The sequence below is a fragment of the Chenopodium album genome, chromosome 22, assembly GCF_948465745.1.
Source record: "Chenopodium album chromosome 22, dcCheAlbu1.1, whole genome shotgun sequence".
Lineage (NCBI taxonomy): Eukaryota > Viridiplantae > Streptophyta > Magnoliopsida > Caryophyllales > Amaranthaceae > Chenopodium > Chenopodium album.
Genome location: NC_137855.1, coordinates 38,637,173 through 38,655,965, shown reverse-complemented (window position 1 = coordinate 38,655,965; position 18,793 = coordinate 38,637,173). Strand labels below are relative to the sequence as shown.

The following is an 18,793-nucleotide window of genomic DNA, read 5'->3' as shown; positions in this document are numbered from 1 at the left end:
TTTCATTGCTTATTAGGAACACTAATTACTAGTTATTGGACTATGAGTTAAATTGCATTAGTCCAATTGTTCTTAGTCAACGCAAGCTGTGTTTGGTAGCTAGGGCTTAAATTAAAGACAAAGACATCATGTATTCATATGAAATTTAAAGTTCAGTTTACATGTTGATACAAAAGTATATGTAAGTTCAAACAGCTAAGTTGTACATTTCATATATTACTTCAATCATAGAACTAATATATAATAGATTAGTATTTATTTTCTTTTTCACATTCATATTGAAGAACAATATTCGATCATGTACTAATACATGAATAAGATCACTAAATAATCAATTAAGATTATACGTTGTATTTATGCAACTTCAACTAGTTTTCAGGCCTCCACCAAGTAAAAGCTTTTCGTATTACCCACCATGGCAAATCCCATCGGCTAGTCTCCTCTTTGAATCTGATGAGCTGAGCATCATATTGATGCCTGATATTTATAGTACGATTACTGATAATAGTAGTAGGAGGAGCAACACGAGTACGAATGGGAGTACACATTGTGGTTTCACTTAGAAAAAGAGTGATAAGGAGTGACAAAACCAAAAAATGTTGAATGATTCTGCGAGCCATGAATCCCATGATCCAATTTTTGAAGAATGATATTGGTTGAGTAATATCTTGGTTGAAATTTATAAGCTTTCATGTTTCTAAAATTCGAATTGAAGCTTCCTTTTATATAGCACATCCAGTCACATATATGCCCCCAAACGTTTCAATATACAATGTACATTTACTTACAAATTTGGTTGAATAAATTTTGTATGCATGGAAACGCTTTGATGGTGTATAAAACTATAAATGCAAACACATGCTTCATGTACGTTTGTAACTTCAATCCTAATCAAACCCTTCTTAGTGCGGGCCCGATCTATTGTTTATTGAAATTCTTTAGTGGATGACATAAATGATGAAATATATATCTTTACGTACTACTTAGAATTTCCTCCGGTTTTTTACTTGCAACTGCCTTTGACACGCAGTATTAGGCAGCGATTAGTGAAAGTAAATGAATGAATTTTTTCAAACTATTTCAACACTAGGATTAGAAAAGGGTTAGATATCATGTGTAAAAATCAATTTGATTAATTTAGGCACTTACATTATATAATCTCAACCTCAAAGTGCATGTCACAACTCACAAGACTGTGTTGCAAGTATTTAAAAACTGATGAAGTAATTATTTATTTTTTAAACAATCGATGAAGTATATAATACAAAGTACCACAAACCATCACACAAACCACATTATGTCACACTCATCATTTAACTTTTTTTTACTTTTTTTTATATAATATTTATATTAAAATCTACAGTAAAGTTGATTATAACCTTTACATTCTCATTAACTTAAGTATAGATTATTTGTCAAATGGTTAAAGACTCTACACATTCCATAAATAGTATAATTTAAGTAACAAAATGAGGTGTTTTATTTTGTCAATTAAAAAAAAGGAGGTGTTTCATTTTCTAAAAAAACACACCTCGAGAAAAATTATCTATGAGAAATAACTCGTGCATCAAACAGGGCAAAAGACTAGTTATATTAATGATATTCCCCAATAAAACTAGCTCATGAAATGTAGAGATTATTGAGTAATTAGACATCTATCAGATTGTATTTGACATACAATAATAAACTCTATATATAGCTAGCTCTATAGCCATTTATAACAATAAATAACATTCACATTTATTTTATACCAACTAAATATGTAACTATGTTAGGAAAATTGTTTTAATTTAAAAAATAAATAAATAATAAAATGAAGAATAGGCTTAAATGTTTTTGCAGTATAAGAATCACCCACTTGTAAGAATTTATATTAAATTTGCTAATTAATCAACCATCTAATAAACATTATGTAATTAAGGCAAAGTAAATTATTGTGAATATTTTTGTTAATCAACCAACAAAACAAATTTGAGTTTCAAAGATAAAACAACAAATTAATTCCATGCATTCTCAAATTTAATCTAGTACAAAAGGAAGGAGAAAACTAGAAGAAGAAAAAGATTTTCATACTCTATCAAAAATGCAAATTTCAATGCATTTACATGATTTCGTCCTTTCAATTTTTCTTTTGTCATTGTGGCAAGTTCCTACCTTTGCTGCCCCTAAGGCAAGACTTTTAATTGCTTTGTCCTTCATTTTTTCGAAAGCTATTTTAATTTAGTACTCCTTTCGTTTCTTATTTATTATGTTGTTGTTTGGATTGAATGAGAAATATAAGATCCAATAATACATGGTTTATTTTTCTTTATATTTAATACTCTTTCTTAGAGTCTTAGATACTTATAATAGCTAGCAACTGCCTGTGGCTTATGCTCCTCTCTTTTGAAAAAAAATGGTATAGGTCACATAAGTGGGACTTATGAGAATGTAAATGGAAACAAAATTATCATAAAATGAAAATAAATTTGTTATGTTTGGCATTATTTTTTGTTTTTAGTTTCCAGTTTTTTTGAAAACAAAAAACTAAAAACATGAAACAAGAAAAAGATGTTTCCACTTTTCTGTTGTCAATTTTCAAAATTATCATGATTTTAATATGTTTGATTAATTTTTAATTCATTATATAACATATATCACTGGATTTTAAAAAGAAAAAAAAAATAAAAAAACAGAAAACCACATTGATGCCAAACGAAGAGGAACGTTTGACATCACTGTGGTTTTCTGTTTTTTGGTTTTCAAAATCATATGATATATGTCATATAATGAATAAAAAAATTAGTCAAATTTATTAAACTCATGCATGATAATTTTGAAAACTGACAATAAAAAAGTGGAAACAATGCCAAACAAGCCCTTAATTTTTTTCTCTTTGAAATTTTAAAAAAAGTTTGAAACAGTCACATATATAAACAATACAATACATATTAAATTACTCTCGCCTCCAAGGGCTCCAATCACTAGGCTAAACAACTGTAATCTTATAATGAAATTTAAAAAACAAAAAAAAAAAAAACTTACAGAGAAAAATCTTGATGTAAAAATTGTGTACATAACAAACGACGGAAATAAGAACACTAGTACAATATTTAATGATACGGAAAAATCTTGATGGTAAAAATTGTGTACATAATAAACGACGGAAACAAGAACACTAGTACAATATTTAATGATACGTTACATTATCTCTTCAAACTCGCATTTTCAATGATGTTTAATTGAAAAACACATAAGTACTAAATACGAGTAGCTAGGAAAATTGACAACAAATTTACTATGGAATAATACACTAGGGTTGTTTAATTTTACATAATCAAATACATATGTATTTGAAAAACCTAATGCATGTCATATTTTTCATTAATGCCGCAGCACTACGTTGTCCATTTGGGATCTCACCATGAGGAACCTTATTTATCAGCGAGCCCAGAGACTATTACGAACTCACATCATGAATTGATTTCATCTGTATTCGCAAGGTATATCATCAACATTATTCCTTTTTTTTTTTTTATATAAAATCCTTATATATTTTGCCAAATTTTTTTATTCTTAAATTAAATAGTGATTTCAACCCTTCAGAAATTCATATAATAAAATATTCAATGCCTTTGCTGCAAACCTTCATGAAGAGGAGGCCAACGAACTCGCAAGTAAGACATAGAAATATATACAAGTAATTGAAATATATGTTTGTCTCATCTATTTTGTCTAATAATGTATTATTTGAACTTATGTAGTGTCCACTTCACCCTAATTGTATCTTTTCTTATTGTTTTATTTCAGAGCACCCTAGTGTTGCATCAATAATGGAAAGCAGGCCATTAAAGTTGTTAACAACTCGATCAGTGGATTTCTTAGGATTTCCAAATCAACATAACAACTACAAAACTGATGAGTCCATTTGGGTGAAAGCAAGCTTCGGAGATGGCATGATTATAGCAAACTTGGATTCCGGCAAGTATAAGTTTTCTTCTCTTAAGCAAATTTCTCTATTTACTTAATAACTAATACAAGGTCGTTCTTTAATTATTAGCAACTTAAAGTATACTAGGTTACCTTCAATACTTCTTAATACTAAACGTTTGGTTTAATTTGTATATGATGGCACCTTTACTACAATTCATTATTTACAAACATCTAATGGAGAAACTATCATAAATAATACCACCTATATCCAGTCTTTCAAAAATAAAATAACCTTTTGATTATCTCAGAATAGTTAAACTCAATAATAATGTGTGACAGGTGCGTGGCCAGAGAGCCAAAGCTTTTCAGATCAAGGCTTTGGCCCTGTTTAGAAAAAATTCAAAGGGGCGTGTGCAAATGAAAATGATCCAACATTCAAGTGCAACAGGTTGTCAATATACTCTTTATAGTCATTATTAGTTAAACAGTACACGTTATTATTTCAGCTTGTTAATATATAAGATCGTGTTCTTTTGAGCAGAACTGTGTTGAACTAAATTGAATCGATCTAAACTAAACTGATCTGAAACTTATTCATCATTGATAATAATTAATTATTTAGTTAATAACAATAACAAATAATACTTTCAATTTGTTTCTTTTTAGTTGCAACAAATAAAAGGAATTTTTATGTCTCCAAAATAACCTTTTGATAACTAATTGCACTCACAAAAGGCAAATAAGAAGAATCTCATGAACAAAGGGACTATTTTTCTTAGATGTAAACTAACTAATGGGAAATTAATTATAGGAAGCTTATAGGAGCAAGATATTTTTACAAAGGAATTATGGAACAAGGGAAGTTAAATAAATATATCTTCAATGACACATTAAGTCCTCGAGATCACAACGAAGGGCATGGCACACACACTCTATCAACAGCCGGAGGTAATATTGTCCCTGGAGCAAGCTGCAACGGATTCGCAAATGGGACTGCGAAAGGCGTGGCACCAAGGGCACGGGTAGTTGCGTACAAAAACGCTTGGCATGCTACTGAAACTTTTCCATTCCAAGGCAACTCAATGGATTTACTAGCTGCTTTTGAGTCTGCCATTGACGACGATGTAGATGTCATTAATGTATCGATGAGTCAGGATAATGATGATGATTATTTTGTTAGCAATGCTATTGCTGTTCCTGCCTTCCATGCTATGAAGAAAGGAATCGTCACGGTGGCTAGTGCTGGAAATAATGGACCTGAATCTGGATCTGTTCAAAATGTAGCCCCTTGGTTGATTACTGTCGCTGCTAGTACTATGGATAGAGAGTTTTTGGCCTTTGTCAAACTCGGTAACAATCAGAAGATCAAGGTACGTATTCGTTAACTGATGATTCATATGTTTTTTTTAATATAACAAGTTAGGTTTAATTAGTTGAACAAATGCATAATAATTTAGAAATCTCTAAAGCATGTATCATGTGCATGTAGAAATCTAATTAAAGTCACTGGTGTATATAACTTTGCAATTTTTTTTATGACACGCTACCTTAATTATACAATTCGGTATTTATGATAAACTACCTTATAAAAAAAATTGTTAGAAACTATTTTATAAAAGAAAAGTTGTACGACATTGGTAAGCGTGAATTTAAAAAATATTTAGTCTAAGTTTAGTTTTCTAAACACATGTATTGTGTGCTTATAGAAACCTAATAAAGTGGCTAGTGTATGTAAAATTAGAAATTTAAAGCGTGCATCGTGTGCATATGAATCTAGTGAATAGTATAGCTACTAATGTTCGTTTTGAATGATTACAGGGAGTACGCTTTATGGATTCAAAGACAAATGACCCTAAAAAATCCTATCCTTTGATCAGTGGTGCAGAGGCTCGCAGTGTTATGGCTAATATCAAAGATGCGTGAGTTACAAAACTAAAAAGCTTAATCTTATAGCTTGGTAAATAAGCAAGCAAATTAAAACATAAGCATTGATTTTAATTGATATCCTTAATAATGTATCTATCTTTAGAACGGCATGTCATGTTGGAGCCTTAGATGCAGCGAAGGTGAAGGGAAAGATCGTAGTATGTCAAAATTCATACAACGAAGCCGGAAATATGGACAGTTTAAGAAGCACGGAAGCTCAAAGAGCAGGAGCTGTTGGACTTGTCCTAGTAAATGATAAAGGCAAGGGATTTGGAGCTAGCCAACCTCATTCAATCGCCACCGTGACCATTAGCTATAATGATGGAGTAACGCTTTTATCTTATATCAATTTTACTAGGTAAGTATATTTATGCTTTTATTTGATCAATATATATTGGATTACAATAAGCTAAGGGTAGAGTCCTAATTTACTAATGATATTAGGTATGTCTAGGAAAAAAAATTATTTAAATATAGAAAGAGAATATCAGTACATATTTTCTAAAAAGTTCAATTTTTTCAGCTCATAGTTACTACCTTGTCTTCAATCATCTTCACTTGATTTTTGTCGAACTGAAATTATTTTTGCTAGTTTTTCTAGTTTTTATTGAAGTTAATTATTTTTTGTAAAAAAAATATAAAACTAATCATCAACAAAACAATATGTTTATTGAAATTATGAAATTAGTTTTCTTATTAACTTTAGGTATTATGTATTTTGAACTTAAATTACTCTTATTAAAACTTTTTTTACTAATTTGTTATTATATTTGTTCTTTAAAGTTACAAATTTCTATTAATTAAAACTTATTTTTATCGAATTGAATTTATTTTTGTTAAAATAAACTCATTTTTCTAAACTCATTTTATTTTCACTTATTATAATTCATATATATATATGGTGGAGAACCTTTATTTTTTTTATTTTTTATTTACAAAATACAAATGTTACTTGGATAAGGGGGAGAGAATAGGCTTAACATGATATTATATCCGTAGTCAATGAAGTCAAAATGATATCTTTTAATTTGATTTGATTTTTAATTGCTCCAAATACAATTGCCTTAATGTAAATACTTTAAATAAAAACAACGACTTTACCAATTCAATACAACTCTACCTGTCATATGCGACAGGTCTCCAACAGCGTCAATGAGCGAAGGAACAACAACAATTGGAGTAAAGCCATCTCCCGTCATGGCTTCATTCTCGGCTAGGGGTCCAAGTAATATTACCAAAGGCATTTTAAAGGTTTTTCACTATCTATATAATCTTCATAATCCTTGTTATTTCATACTTGGTTCCTCAATTCCAAATTAGATGATACGTTTCTTTTATCTTATTTGTCAATGCATAGTTTTAACCGTAAATATATCTAATTTTCAATAAGTAAAAATTACAAAAAGTTGATATTTTGAATATATTTATGAAGAGGATTCCAACAAAATTTCACTTGACTGTTTTTTTTTTCTTATTTATAATTCAAAAAACTAAATCAAAGTAGAATTTGTTAATAATGTTGAAAGTCAAAACGAGTTATCTAATTGAAACAACAAATGCATATATAACTTTACTATAATACGCCGTAATATTAATCCTCATCATCTAATGACTAATGTTCTCATATTTATCTATGACACAGCCTGATGTTACAGCTCCGGGGGTCGATATTCTCGCTGCTTATCCACCAGCTATTGCAAAAATGCCATTTGTCATAATATATGGAACATCAATGTCAACTCCTCATGTCGCTGGCTTAGCAGCTCTTGTCAAAAAGCTACACCCAGATTGGAGTATTGCAGCTATAAAATCCGCAATCATGACTACTGGTACTTCCACTACCCCTATTTAATACGCTTAATTTATAACAATATACAACAATATACTAGTACAGTTTTAGAAGATAAATCTTTTTAAACTACTTCATTTTTTATTATTTGCAATAAAAGAATATTTTATAAAAAAAATCCATTAACACGAATAGGATCGGATCATGTACGTGTAATTTAATCCCTAAATTTAATCAGTATTTTATTTAATTAGTCCATAATTATTAACAATGCAGCAAGCCCCCTAGACAATAAAGGGATGCCAATACGTGATGAAGATTTGGTAAGTGAGGCAACACCATTTGCATACGGGTCGGGTCACGTAACACCCAACAAAGCAATGGATCCTGGCTTGGTCTATGACTTGACCCTAAATGATTATCTTAACTACATTTGTTCAAGTACTAATCAGAAGAGCACAACCATGAAGGTGTATACAAATGACCCGTCTTATAAATGCCCACCCTCCTTTAATATCTTGGATTTTAATTATCCTTCCATAACTATTCTGGACTTTTCCGGCAATGCAATTGCTACTCGGAAGTTGAAAAATGTTGGGCAACCAGGTACCTACACTGCAAAAATTGAAGCACCACCTGGGGTGTCAATCGTCGTGGAGCCTAAGACTTTGGTGTTCTCTACGAAGAATCAAGAGTTGAAGTTTAAACTTACCTTCACGGCTGATCCTAAGAGTCTTCCTAAAGATCATATATATGGAAGTTTGGTTTGGTCTGACGCTAAACATGTTGTAAGAAGTCCTATTGTAATCCAGAGGCCAAAAAAATCTGAACATAGTTATTAGCAATTTTTTTATTTTTTTATTTTTCATTCCCTATGTTGTATAAGAGGAACGAATTTAGTATGTGCAGTGTATTATGTTTTCATTCTTAGAAGAAGTTTTCTAGGGTTTTAATCTATGGAATTAATTTCCCTTATATAAGAAAGTCACTTAAATTTTAATAAGAAGTAATTAAGTAGTGTATATTATTCCAGGCAATAACCTGGTTTGTTACTTTTCTTAACTGTTTGTTTGATGAGGAAATATTACATTTATGATGTGTCAAGGAATTGCATGATAAATATTTGAAAGCTTTTTAAAAATTTGGGATGAAAAAAATCATAATCATATAGAGTTAGGGTTAAAAAAAAACCTATGATGATACTTTCTGGTATTAGTATAGATGTGGTGGAGGTATAATAACTAATTAATGAGTAGAAAATATTTTAATTTAAGATGTAATCGTGAGACATTTTTTATTTAGTTTACACCATAACACAATGATTTTAGTTTAGCTCGTTAAACCCAAAAAAAATTGGAAGAGAGAGCACCAACAAATAAAGGTAAATTATATTATATAACATTGTACTACTTCACCAATTTTTTTCCCAAGTATTTTTCGTTTTGTCATAGCATTTCATGAGAATTATGAAGTGTGTAGAGCAATGAAAGTGATGGTAATGAGTGTAGAGTTTTGATATACGCACATTAATGAGTGTAGAGTTTTGATATACACACATTATTGTCTTATAAAGAGGAAATCCACATTCAACAATTTAATATTTGAACTTGAAATAAAAAAGTTTTTCTTAACCAAATATGATAAATATTATTAATTCAAGTAATACAATTATAACATGCATGAGAGTATGCCCTCAAGTAAATTACAATTCAAGAATAAATGCTACCTTATTTTAGGTCACTTTCTTGGCCTTGAAAGGAAAAAGTGACAAAAAAACCTATCTTAATGCCCGTAGTCCATATTTTTTTTTTTTTTAACATTCGTCCATAATAATTGCCATTGATACCATCATGCCCAAACTTTCATCTCCCACCATTTTTATATACACCCGGATACAATGTACACAAAATTAATGGGTATTTTCTTATCATTTGATTTTTTTTCCCGCTCATTTTAAAGTTAGAAAATGAATAAAAAAACCACCCTTAGGTGCATGTACTTCTATGTACACTCAGGTGTATACGAAAGGTTTTAGGATGATGCTGTACCTCAGAACCCAAATAAGCTTCCCAGTCCTTTCCACACTTGACCACCAAAATCTTCCACTTCTTTAACTCCCTGTTTGAGTGCGTTGCCAACTGTTTCAGTAGCATCATTGAATGCGTCTTCAACCTTTTTAGTAGCATCTTTCAATTCATCCCATACCTTTCCTCCGAAACATTCCAATTCGCCCACGGCATTTTTCACTGCTTCCTCTATACCAGTACCTAGTTCTGCCATTCCCCTCTTTGTTACATCCACTAGACCTTCTATTTCTTTAATAACATTATTAAACTCTTTTTCGGCTAAATCTGCCACATCATGACCCATTTCCTTTAGTTTCTCCAAAATTACTTCCCTATTTTCGGAAACTAACTTAATACCTTCCTGGATCACAGTCGTTACGATGCCTTCAGCTACTTCTTTTCCCACTTTCGAAATGAAACTTATATACGGTGTGTTGTTGTATGTGCTATTAAATGGTTTCAAATATGTCGGTAAAGTCACAATAGGTTCAGATGCTTCTGCTGCTTTAGTTGGCTGCAATGTCTGTAAATCATAAAACAATTATATATATGTATATATATATCGTGTTCAATTCGAAGTCATTTTCATATATAGTGATCAAACTCAGCCCCCAAACAATAAACAAACAACCATGTCTTATTCTGTTATAAACAAGATAACAAATCCAGCCTAAAGATAAACCATATCATTTTACTATGTACAATGTAATACTATCTGTTTTTAGTTTTTGAGTAAATTGTTGCAGTTAAAAGTGAACAGAGGTTGTAATATTATTAATCAGTCAAAGTTATTTGTATGTAAATAAGGTACAAGTGTTCTATTAAACAAATGCATTTAATTATCTAGACATAGAGTCATAGAGGAAGTATGTTACTCTCTCAGTCTCAAAATAAACTGACACAAACAAAGTTTATATTAATCACATGTCAATGCACTAATAGTTAGACCTTATTATTATATAAGTAAATATTAATAAAAGTTAAATATAAGAAAATCCATTATATTATGAAACTTTATATCAAAACCTATCTAACAATTTATATTATGATAAAACATGTCGTTATTATGTTAATGAAAAACTCTAGTTTAAATTAGTATATAATTTAAAAAAAAAAAATAAGTTCAACGTATCAGCTATTGTGAGACGAAGTGAGCATTATATAGGTACTACATGATGACTGTATCGTAAATCCATGTGTTTCATAACATATAAAGTATACATGAACTTATTTGATTAGGAACTTACCAATGTATCAATTAAGTGATTCAAGGAATTCATCCAAAGTTGATAGTCCACTTTCAACATTTGAAGTAGCTTGGAAAGGAGAATTTGGAGTTCTTGTTGCTCAATAGGGTCAATAATTGGGGTGTTTTTAACCATAAGGAATCCCAACGCTTTGCTCTGAGCCTCAATAGCCCGAATGAACTCATCTTTAGCAAAATGATCTTTCGGTTGTTCGAGGGAAGACCAAGCTGCTAACCAATACCAAAGAGTTAGTAATGTGATTATATCTTTGGGTTTGTTATCATTCAACAAAGTACTAGGATTGCTCAAGTCGATGCTACAAAGGCGCTCCTTAAGACCCTTGAGTTCGTCTTGCATAGTGACTACTTCTCGCATAAACGAACAGAACTCTTCAATCCATTTCTCTTTCGACATTCCAGAGAAGATAGCATTGAAGGGTTTTGCTATTTCAGGGATGCTGATCAAAGCCGGGTTGTCGATCCCGTGTGTTAGTTGAGACGAACTCTACAAGAGGGGGGGTGAATTGTAGATAAGTTCCTAATGACTATTTTTTCGAATTATAAAACATAACAAAACAGAATGAAATAGGAACTTGTAAAGCACACAGTATTTTACGAGGAAACCTTCTAGTGCCCAACTAGAAGTAAAACCTCGACCCTACCTTAGGGATTTCAAACACAAATCACTTCACTATAATAGGGCAAACACCAAGTTACAACCTACTATAATAAAGACTATACTCTCAAGTTCCTAAAAGAACTCTCTACAGAACAGCACCCTGTTCTACCCTGTCTAAGTCCCACACTTAGACTCACTCGTACTCCCCAAGTACAAATCTTCCCCTTCTCACTAGAAGCTAACACAATAAACAAGATTAACAAATTACTCACTACCCAATTAACCCAAACCAAATACAAATAATAAACACCTAGTATATGATAGGCAAGCTATGCATGAAACCCGAAACTAATATGACAAGTTTATAAGCTTGGCAAACTTACACAATTTAAGCTCTGTAATTCTTCACGCATCAAACTCACAAAAACCTAAACCCATTTCAACCTCTACTATTTATACAAGCAAGACTCGTATAGAAAGTAGGTTTTCAAAAAGATAAATAAGTTAAACTTAACTTATCTTAAAACACGATTTTAAGTAAATCTATGTGAAGAAAATCTTTTCAGAAAATAAGATAGAAATATTTAGTTAAAAAGCATAATATCTTTTTAACAAACAGATTTTAGGAAATTAGCTTTTAAGTTAAAAATCTTTTTCGAATTCTATCTTTTTATATTTTCCAGATTTAATTAATTTGCCAAGCTATCTTGTCACGCTTCTAATAAATTCCATGCATATCCTACTTAACATATTTAACAATAAATCTAGAAGATAAAATCTTAACTAAACTATTGCTGTGCTGCGCTCTTGATCTGGTTGGACTACTTGGGCTCCACGTTTTACTAAGTTCCTCCAAAGAACTTAGTCCTTCATCTTCAGGTTCCTGTTAGGGAACGTTCCTGTTAGGGAACTTAGCTCCTGTGAGGGAACTCTTCTTCTTATTGAATAACTTTCTGAATAAAAAACTTCTTCAAGGCTTCCTAGCATCAGCTACTTCTTCCATCTCCAAGATCAATTTCACCTAAGCTAAACAAACACTTGAGAAACCTTTATTAGATGAGTTTGCTTCAGTTTAAGTTCCTCATCATCAAAACCTATATACATCAACAATTTCCCCCTTTTTGATGATGACAAACTTAAGCAAACTCTTTGAGAAAGTTAAAACAAGTAGAAGGACGTATTTTTGGATTTTTGAATAAAAAACAGAAAATAAACACAGACAGAAAAGAAAAACAAAAAAAAAATAACTAAGGCAGAAAAATAACTAAACTATAGCATCATATCAGAAGAAAGTTTCTGATACTTTCTCAACTGGAACCCAGAACAACTTCAGCCTCCATGTTTGCTTCTTCTTTTCCCCCTTTTGGCATTATCAAAAAGTCCTGCTTTTTCAAGTTTATTAAGCATCTACCTACATTCCCACAAGCAATTCATCGAGTGTGGGAAACTGAAGGCAGCGCTGCTAACTTCCCTTAGGCAAATTCCACTCTCCTGTTTAAGCATTCATAACAGACAATTGCATACATGTATAGACAGTTCCAAAAGCATTCATTAAAACCAAAAAAAAAAAAAATTAACATCCTGCTAAAGTTATTACAATCCAAAATATATTTAAACATTTTAAAAACAAAAGAAAATGTTCATGACTGCTAGAAGTGAAGATAGGCTATTTAAGAAAGCTAAAAGGGAATTAAGATAGGCTAGGTCTGCAATAGGTCTAGGATCTGCTTGCTGTCTTCCTTCTGCTGTGCAACCAGAGCTTCCAACCGTTGCTCAAGACTTCCCAGCTTCTGTTGGAACTCCTTCTCTTGTTCCTTCAGAGCCTTGTCCTGTGCCTGCACTGATTTCTTCAGTTCTTTTAGTGCCTTCCCCTGCTCCTGCACTTGTTTTTCCAACTTTTGAAGCTGAATCTTTCCAGCAGACTCCTTGACCTGGATTTCAACCCTCTCCATCCTATCCACCAACTCAGACACTTGCCCTTCAATCACCTTATCATCTGTATCTAACTCTAAGGGCTCCTCCATGCTGGTCTTAGGCAGTGAGCTTGCAGATGCAGATAGCCTCCTGCTCTTCCTGACAGGTTTTTCACTCATTTCTTTTTGCTTTCTCTTTCCTGTTGATTTCTCAGCCTTCTCTTCTTCCTTTTCCAACTTCTGAATCTTTCCCTGAACTACTTCCAAACTTAATCCTGCCAAAGTATTTCCATCGATCACATTTTCTGGTTTCTCCTCCAAACCAGCATATTTTCCCTTCAGCTTCACCCCTAAACTTTCAAAGACCGTAGACAAAATAGCACCATAACCTACTTTTGTTCCACTTGGAACACAATGTGCTAAGTGTTGAAACATAAGTGAGGGAAAATTAATTTTAATTCTCCTAGACAGACAGAAAATGACAGCCATGTCCATCAAACAAGCTTCACCCTTCTTGGCAACTCTTGGTAAGATCGTTTTCTTAACCAAATTGAACAGTAGTTTATTTAAGGGACTCAGATCATTATGACTCATAATATTCTTCCCCCTTTTTCCTCCTAGGGCTTCAACTATATCACCACTTAAGTAATTTCCAACCTTGACACTTGACTTACCCTTAATGTAAGTCTCATACCCCTCCATGGGTGTTCTCAGGATTTTACTTAAAGTTTCAACATTAAATTCAATTTTGATTGTACCAACTTGACTCGTTATTATTCCCAATTTAGCTTCAAAATTATCACAAAATTCAGTCATAGCACTCGGATACATCAAATTATTCGATACTTTGACTAACAGATACTCCCACCCTTGAAATTTGATTAAATCAATAAACTCAAGAAATCTAGCTTTTCTACACCAATCCAAATCAATTCGGTGTCCAACAACATACCTATCTGATTGCACTTCAAGCTTAGCTTGATCAATTTCTTCTTCAGCCTCTGACTTCTCATTCTCGGAACCCTCCTCTTCCAAATTTCGAGCAAACTCCTCAACTTCCTCAATGTGATCCTCCAGGGACTTCTCTTGACCTTTCTTCGCCTTCCATTCCCTCAATTTGTCGAGGACTGACTTGGTGATGTTTTCCATTTGTTCGGGGTTAGGGTTTTGCATGGTGGAAGATGGTGGGTTGATGATTTGTGTTTCGAAATTCGAGACAATCGGAAGTGATGAAACTTCTTCTTGCTCAGAGGTTTGGTTGTGGTGTGAGTTTTCAGACGAGCTTAGGGAGGTGATTATGGCCATGATTTCTTGTTCAAGAGTGTTTTGGAATAGTGTGGAAGGTTTTTTCACAGTGGAGTAAATGATTTTGACAGCGTGATGATGTAAGGTGGTTGAGAGTGCCTTTTATATTTAATGAAGCGGTGTAAGGGAGTTAATGGGTTTACTGAGCAGTCATTAATTGAACAAATTCAATTAATTTTCTAAAATCAAAACACGCAAGATGTATTTACCAAAAATAATTTGTTTCCAAGTTCATTTAATTTTCAAAGCAATATCATTGTTCACAAATACGCAATTGGAACACGCTTTCTACACATATACACTGTACATTACTACTAGCAAAAGTAATTGAGTGTTTTAATGAATTTACCTTCAGTAATTAACAACGGTGACACTTCAGCTATGTTTATCACACCAAAGTTGTGATAAATGCTCTTTTTCCTTTATTTACATTATTTTTGATTCTGCCATATCTTGGAACTTCAGAGGCTAGTACTTTAGCTTGATCATCCCAAGTTCCAGTCTCAATTTCTCAAACCTTTCTTTGTTCAAGGGCTTGGTTAGAATATCTGCAATTTGATTTTCAGTTTGGCAAAATTCTAACTTAATATTCCCTTGCTCCACATTATCTTTTAAAAAGTGATGCCTAATGTGGATATGTTTTACCTTTGAGTGTTGAACTGGATCTTTAGAAATACATATGGCACTTGTGTTATCACAGTAAATAGGTACACATTTAAAAATAATACCAAAATCTCTAACCTGTTGTTTTATCCATAGAACTTGTGAACAGCAAGCAGCTGCTGCCACATACTCAGCTTCAGCTGTTGATAAAGTAACTGTGTTTTGCTTCTTGGAACCCCAAGAAACTAAACAAGGTCCTAAAAATTGTACCATACCTGAAGTGCTTTTCCTATTTACCAAATCACCTGCATAGTCAGCGTCAGTAAAACTATTTAAATCAAAAGAATCACTTCTAGGATAGAAGAGACTCAAATCATCAGTTCCTTTCAAGTATCTAAGGATTCTTTTTACTGCTGTAAGGTGAGACTCCTTTGGATTTGCTTGGAACTTGGCACACAGACCTACACTAAAAGATATGTCAGGTCTACTAGCTGTTAAGTAAAGTAGTGAGCCTATCATACCTCGATACATAGATTGATCTATGCAAGTTCCAGATGGATCTTCATCCAATCTAGTAGCAGTTCCCATTGGAGTATTGTTGGTTTTGGCATTTTCCAACTTGTATTTCTTGATCAGTTCCTTAATATATTTTTGCTGATGAATCATAATTCCCTCTTCAGTTTGCTTAATTTGCAAACCAAGAAAGAAATTTAATTCTCCAGTCATGCTCATTTCAAATTCTCCACTCATAAGGTCAGCAAAGTACTTGCACAAAGACTCATTAGTTGCACCAAATAAAATATCATCAACATAAATTTGTACAACTAGGATATCAGTTCCATTTGACTTCAAAAACAAAGTTTTATCAATTTTACCACGTTTAAATCCATTAGCCAAAAGGAACTTTGATAACCTTTCATACCATGCTCTAGGAGCTTGCTTAAGCCCGTATAGAGCCTTGTCAAGCTTATAGACATGGTTTGGGAACTCTGGATTTTCAAATCCAGGAGGCTATTCCACATAGACTTCTTCATTTAGATATCCATTTAAGAATGCACATTTTACATCCATCTGGTACAGCCTAAATCCCATGTAAGCAGCAAAAGCAATAAGTAAACGAATAGCTTCTAACCTGGCTACTGGAGCAAATGTTTCTTCATAGTCTATTCCTTCTTGCTGATTGAAACCCTGTACAACTAATCTTGCTTTGTTCCTGACAATAATACCATGTTCATCTAGTTTGTTTCTGAACACCCATTTTAGTCCAATTGACTTTTTGTCTTTTGGTCTAGGTTCCAGATGCCAAACTTTATTTCTTTCAAATTCATTCAGTTCAGCCCGCATAGCATTAATCCAGTCAGCGTCAGTTAAAGCCTCAACATAATTTTTAGGTTCCATAGAAGAAAGGAATGCATTGAATGCACAGAAGTTCCTAAGCTGAGATCTAGTTTGAGTTCCTTTGGTTATGTCACTCATGATTGCATCTACTAGATGAGATTTCTGATGTTTCCAGGGCCTTGGAGTGAAATCTTTGATTGGATACAATCTTTCTTCATTATTGTTGACTAGTTCTTCTGTAGAAACTTCATTCTGGATCTCAGGTTGAACTTCCTCAGGGGTTTCCACTTGTTGTCCTTCATTATGATTTTCGTTTGGTTCTTGATGTGGAGTTCCTGGTGCATTCTCCAATACTAGTTCTGCATTTGCTTCAGGGTTCGTTACTTCAGTAGTTTCCACTTGCTGCTTCTGCAGTGATGCTGGTTCCTCATCTGGATTCTGCTTGCGCACAAGTCCAATCTCAAAATCATCATCACAATCCTGTACATCAATCAATTGTTCAGTTTCATCAAATATAATATGTACAGACTCCTCAACACACATAGTCCTTTTATTATAGACTTTGTAGGCTTTACTATTTGAAGCATATCCTAGGAATACAGCCTCATCACTTCGTTCATCAAACTTTCCCAAGTTCCTCTTACCATTATTATGGACAAAACATTTACAACCAAAAGATATAAAGTAAGAAATATTAGGTTTTCTCCCTTTCATCAGTTCATAAGGAGTTTTGTTAGTGATGGCTCTAACAGATACTCTATTGAGTATATAACATGCTGTGTTTACTGCTTCAGCCCAGAAGTTCCTAGGCAGTCTACTTGATATCAGCATTGTCCTTGACATGTCTTCAAGACTCCTATTCTTGCGTTCCACCACTCCATTTTGTTGTGGAGTTCTTGGGGCAGAGAAGTTGTGGTCCATACCATACTCATTACAGAATTCATCAAATTTGGAGTTTTCAAATTTTGTTCCATGATCTGATCTTAGATGTATCAAGTTATTTCATGTCCTTCTCTGTTCTTTCTTAACAAAAGCAACAAACTCATCAAACGTTTCATCCTTGCTTACAAGAAAGAAAACCCAAGTGAACCTAGAGAAATCATCAACAATAACCATTACATATTTCTTACCACTTCTGCTTTGGATTCTCATTGGACCACAGAGATCCATATGAATGAGTTCCAAAGGCCTTTTGGTACTTACCATCTTTTTGGACTTGAAGGAAATTCGAGTCTGTTTTCCTTTAGCACAAGCTTCACACACTTTGTCATACAAAAACTTGATGCAAGGAAGTCCTTCCACTAAGTTCTTAGATCTTAATTTATCAAGTAAAGAAAAGCTTGCATGGCCAAATCTTTTGTGCCATAGAAGAGGATCATCCTCAATAACACTAAGACATGTTAAACTGCTATTAGGAACCTCGTTGAGATCCACAACATATGTGTTCCCTTTTCGAGTTCCTTCTAAAATAATGTTCCCAGTGTCATTGTGGATGATTCTACACTTATTAGAAGTAAAGCTAACAGAGTTACCTTTGTCACAAAATTGTGAAATACTTAACAGATTGTGTTTGAGACCCTCGACTAAGAATACGTTCTCAATAGCATGGGAACGTGACCTTCCTATTTTACCAATAGCAATTATATCTCCTTTCATGTTATCACCAAAGGTCACGGTTCCTCCATAGTAGGCATCCAGTGAGAGAAATCTAGTTTTATCTCCAGTCATGTGCTTAGAACAACCACTGTCGAGGTACCAAGTGTTGTTCCCCCTCACTGGAACCTGCAAGAAGAATTAAATGTTAGAGTCAGGAACCCAGGTTTCCTTGGGTTCCTGTGCAACAGGAGTTGATTCATTTTTCTTAACCCAGACTTGTTCTACATGTTTGACATTCTTCTGAGTGCATTTTTCTTTCTTAGGACATTTAACCTGCTTATGTCCAGTATTACCACAGAAATAACAAACAATACTACTGGGCAAATTAACATACTTCTTTTCTTTCTGGAACTTCTTCTTATAGCCTAGGCCTTCAGTTCTCTTGGTCTGAGCTTTAGTAATCCAGTCAAGAACTCTATA

General features: G+C 32.9%; 1 protein-coding gene across 1 annotated transcript; it reads left to right on the top strand.

Moving 5' to 3' along the window:
• The first annotated feature begins 3,366 nt into the window (after positions 1-3,366).
• LOC145604380 (subtilisin-like protease SBT5.4) lies at positions 3,367-8,469 on the top strand. Its single transcript, XM_081660292.1, has 9 exons — positions 3,367-3,482; positions 3,586-3,656; positions 3,790-3,964; positions 4,724-5,282; positions 5,731-5,831; positions 5,942-6,196; positions 6,975-7,089; positions 7,481-7,667; positions 7,904-8,469. Exons 1-9 carry the CDS (start codon positions 3,367-3,369, stop codon positions 8,467-8,469), a joined length of 2,145 nt encoding a protein of 714 aa, XP_081516418.1.
• The last annotated feature ends 10,324 nt before the right edge of the window (positions 8,470-18,793 follow it).